This window comes from Orycteropus afer, unplaced genomic scaffold (genome assembly GCF_000298275.1).
Source record: "Orycteropus afer afer isolate SDZICR_OR568_19922 unplaced genomic scaffold, OryAfe1.0 scaffold00064, whole genome shotgun sequence".
Taxonomy (NCBI): domain Eukaryota; kingdom Metazoa; phylum Chordata; class Mammalia; order Tubulidentata; family Orycteropodidae; genus Orycteropus; species Orycteropus afer.
In genome coordinates, this window is record NW_006921651.1 from 2278314 (window position 1) to 2282899 (window position 4586).

The window sequence follows — 4586 nt, forward strand, 5'->3', positions numbered from 1 at the left end:
AACCACAGGTGTGGGTTCAATTCCAGACCTGAAGGGCAGCTAGGGGCCATAGTCTAAGTGGTTCCACCAGGCTCTGTTGGACCAGCAAACCTGGCCCCTACCTTCTTTTTTTTTTTGCAGAGGGGCCCCTTTTTGTACCTCTTCCAGATTGCAGAATTCCTGACGCAGAGCTGCCTTCAGGTCTGAGCACTCTCTCCCGTTTCTCATTGCTATCAGACACTCCTTGGTCAAGAATGGGACCTGATCAGAGAACACAGGCTCTTAGTGGAGAAGATTGAGGGAACCCTGTTTGCCTTCTCTACCAAAAAATGCACCAAAGCTTTGTAACTCCAACATAACAGGCCAACATAATAGTCCATGTACTAACTCCCCTACTACCTTCACTAGGCACTAGTTTACCTCTGGTCCTAGGAATCCACTCCTTATAGCACCCTGGTAAAAACCAACTGTTTTCAAGTAGGGTTCTACAGTGTTCCTTACTTGATCAGCTGTTCCCATACTGAACAACCTTAGGCAGGACACTTAACTTCTCTGTTATTGTTGTTGTTAGGTGCTGTCGTGCTGTCTCCAACTCATAGCCACCCTATGTACAGTAGAACAAAATACTGCCCAGTCCTGTGCCAGCCTCACAATCCCTACTATACCCAAGACCATCACTACAGCCACCATGTCAATCCATCTTGTTGAGAGCCTCCCCCTCTTCCACTGACCCTCCACTTTACCAAGCATGACATCCTTCTCCAGAGAATGGTCCCTTCTGACAACATGACCAAAGTAGGTGAGACAAAGTCTGGCCATTCTCACTTCCAAGGAGCATTCCAGCTGCACTTTCTCCAGGACAGATTTGTTAGTTCTTTTAGCAATCCATGGTACTTTCAGCATTTTTCACCAACACCACAACTCAAAAGCGTCAACTCTTCTTCAGTCTTCCTTACTCTCATATATGTATATATAAGGCAATTGAAAATACCATGGCTTGGGTCAGGCACATCTTACTGCTCAAGGAGACATCTTTGCTCTTCAACACTTGGAAGAGGTCTTTTGCAAAAGATTTGCCCAATGCAGTATGTCTTTTGATGTCTTGACTGCTGCTTCCATTAGGGTTGATTGTAGAACAAAGTAATATGAAGTCTTTGACAACTTCAATCTTTTCTCCGTCTATCATGATGCTGCTTATTGGTCCAGTTGTGAGGATTTTTCTTTTCTTTATGTTAAAATGTAATCCATACTGCAGACTGCAGTCTTTAATTTTCATCAGTAAGTGCTCTAAGTCATCCTCACTTTCAGCCAGCAAAGTTGTGTCATCTGCATATCGCAGGTTGTTAATGAGCCTTCCCCAAATCCTGATGCCATGCTCTTCTTCACATAGTTCAGCTTCTTGGATTATTTGCTCAGCATACAGATTGAATAAGTATGGTGAAAGGATACAACCCTGATGCAGTCCCTTCCTGATTTTAAACCATGCAGTGTCCCCTTGCTCTGTTTGAACGACAACTTCCTGGTCTATGTACAGGTTCCTCATGGATACAATTAAGTGTTCTGGAATTCCCATTCTTCTCAATGTTATCCATAATTTGTTATGATCCACACAATCAAATGCCTTTGCATAGTCAAGAAAACACAAGTAAACATCTTTCTGGTATTCTCTGCTTTGAGCCAAAAGCCATCTGCCATTAGCTATGATATCCCTCACTCCACATCCCCTTCTGAATACAGCTTGCATTTCTGGAAGTTCTCTGTCAATATACTGCTGCAACCATTTTTGAATTATCTTCAGCAAGATTTTACTTGCATGTGATATCAATTACATTGTTTGATAATTTCCACATTCTGTGTGTTCACCTTTCTTTGGAATGAGTACACATATGGATCTCTTCCAGTCCGTTGGCCAGGTAGCTGTCTTCAACTCTCTTGGCATAGACAAGTGAGTGCTTCCAGAGGAGCATCTGTTTGTTAAAACATCTCAATGGGTATGCCATCAATCCTGGAGCCTTGTTTTTTGCCAATTCCTTCAGTGCAGCTTCAACTTCTTCCTTCAGTACCATTGGTTCTTGATCATATGCCACCTCTTGAAATGGATGATCATCTACCAATTCTTTTTGGTATAGGGGCTCTGTGTATTCCTTTCATCTTCTTTTGATGTTTCCTGCATCATTCAGCATATTACCCATGGAATCTTTCAATATTGCAATTTGAGTCTTAAATTTTTTCCTCAGTTCTTTCAGCTTGAGAAATTGAGTGTGTTCTTCCCTTCTGGTTTTCCAACTCCAAGCCTTTGCACATTTCATTATAATAATTGACTTTGGTGGCGTAGTGCCTAAGGCATTTGACTGCTAACCAGAAGGCTGGTGGTTCAAATCCACCACCACTGGAAGATTGGGCAATCCACTTCCTTAGTGATACCGCCTCGGAAACCCAAGGAGGGGTCGCTATGAGTTGGATCTGACTTAACGACAGTGAGTTTAACCTCTCTAAGCCTTAGTATTCTCATCTGAAAAATGTGTACCGTAACAGTACACACCTCAAAGGGCAGTTGTGATGATTCAATGAGTTAACCTATATAAAGAAGTCAGGGCAGTGCTTGACATATAATAAGTGCTCCATATATCTCAGCTATTCATAACATTCAGGTGTTTGTATTTCTTTTCAAAAGGAACTATTTTAAAATTTCTCCATCACTTTTCTTTCCATTATCAGTAAGTGTCCCCTTCTCTCTAGTCTTCACATTTCCTAGACATAAAGGGAATCCCCTTACATGCAGCATCGTCTTCATGCTGCAATATATTTTTATTTGAAGTCTGAGAAATATTCCCTTTAAAGCATCGCCTTTCAAATACTTTCGAGTCATATGGTCATAATCACATCGTAACTGTAACTCCCCAGACTGCTGGTTGAAATGTAACACGAAATGAAATGCACCTGTCAGTTAAAACTTTAACCTTTAGTATCAGAGATCATAAACTACCTATAATTCCATACCAATTATCCTCCTGAGATGCACATGGGTATTAAAATAAAACAAGTCCACTAGAACCAGTGATGTGGCTTTGAAAATGAGTTGACTTTTGGGAAGGAAAAGCATACAAAGTAAAAATAGCATACATGAGCTTTTTAAAAAATAACTGGATCTACCTTACAGAATAGCTCCAATAGCATCTTTTGGCGAGCTCGCTCGTAAGGGTCACACGGAAACAGCTTCTTCCCAGGATAAGCATCGTCCAGGTACTCACACGTGATGACAGATTCATAGATTAGCTGACATTGACTGTTCTCCAGGACAGGTATTTGGCCAAAGGGGTGCTTTGTATAGAACCATTCAGGCTTGTTCCTCAGATTAATGTTGACAACTTGGTATCTTAAAAAGCAAAGGGAAAACAAGACAGACCAAAACGAAAGGCTAATGCAGGCAGATGCTCATCTTGAAAGGAGAAGCAATCATTTATAAAACTAAAACCTGCACTTAGTTTTTTAAACTTTAACTTTTGTATAAAGAAAAACTACATAACATCCTTGTCTTCATTCCTGCAGTGAGATGTGCTCAGTGCCTTATCCCCTTTGTGCCTCACAACTCCCTTAGGAGGTAGGTCTACCTCATAGGAAATAAGGCTCTGGGAGGTTGAATCTTTCATCCAAAGTCAGTCACCCACTAAGAAGCAGCAGAGCCACGGCTGAAGTCCAAGCAGTTAGACTCAGAGCTCACACACTTAACCATGGCACTATAGAGTTGAATATATTTTGAAGCTTGAAAATATAAATCTGATGTTAACAGGTCACAACAGAATAGGGTAAATTTTAGCAGTTAAGAGTGTGCCTCTGGCATCAGATTTGCATGTGGTTAGGGTAGTCTAACTCTGTGTGACTTTGGCCAAGTTCCTTAACCTCTCTCTGCTCAGTTTCCTTAACTGTAAAACGGAGGTAATAATTGAACTTATCTCATCATTGTTGTAAGAAGGATCAAAATAAATGAATATGGATAAAATGTTTAGGACAGTGTCTAGTACATAAATATGCAATAATTTTCTTATTCTTCTTTTTATTAATTATTATTATTATTAGGGATTCAAACCTATAAAGTTACCAAAGGCACTCCTATATGTTTAAAAAGGAAACAAATGTGTATATTCTTTGCTCAGTCTAGGAGACTACCTTAAACAGTAAAGCAGTGGTTCTCAAAAAGGAGTGATTTTGCCCTTCTCCCCCAAGGGACATTGGGTAAATGTCTGGAGACATTTTTGGTTGTCATGCCAGGGGGCGGGGGGTTCTTTTGGCATGTAGTGGAGATGGTCAGGGTGTTGCCAAACATCCAACAATGCATAAGACTGCCCGCAGCTCCCCGACAAAGAATTATCACCCCCAAATATCAATACTGCCAATTGGAGAAACCTTGCCCCAAATATTTACATCAATCCTAAGCTGCCAATTTGTCACCATGAGCAAAATACCAAGCTATTGTTATTTCTCTCAAAAATTTGGTAACCTAGGGCCAACAAGATTCAAGCAAAAGGGAAGAATCGAAAATCTATGCCATGTTCACTCAAGGCAGGATTATTGTTGTTATGTGCTGTGGAGTCAGACCCAGCTCATAG

At 40.8% G+C, this 4586-nt stretch overlaps 1 protein-coding gene across 1 annotated transcript in view; it reads right to left on the minus strand.

The window, feature by feature from the left end:
* The window catches only part of LOC103196199 (glutathione S-transferase omega-2), a 33336-nt gene that overhangs the window by 27361 nt on the left and 1389 nt on the right, over positions 1-4586 (minus strand). Inside the window, exons 3-4 of the mRNA XM_007939863.1 lie at positions 3133-3355; positions 139-240 (exon numbers count right to left, since the gene is read on the minus strand). Coding sequence (XP_007938054.1) covers positions 139-240; positions 3133-3355 — 325 coding nt within the window. The remainder of the gene's footprint in view (positions 1-138; positions 241-3132; positions 3356-4586) is intronic.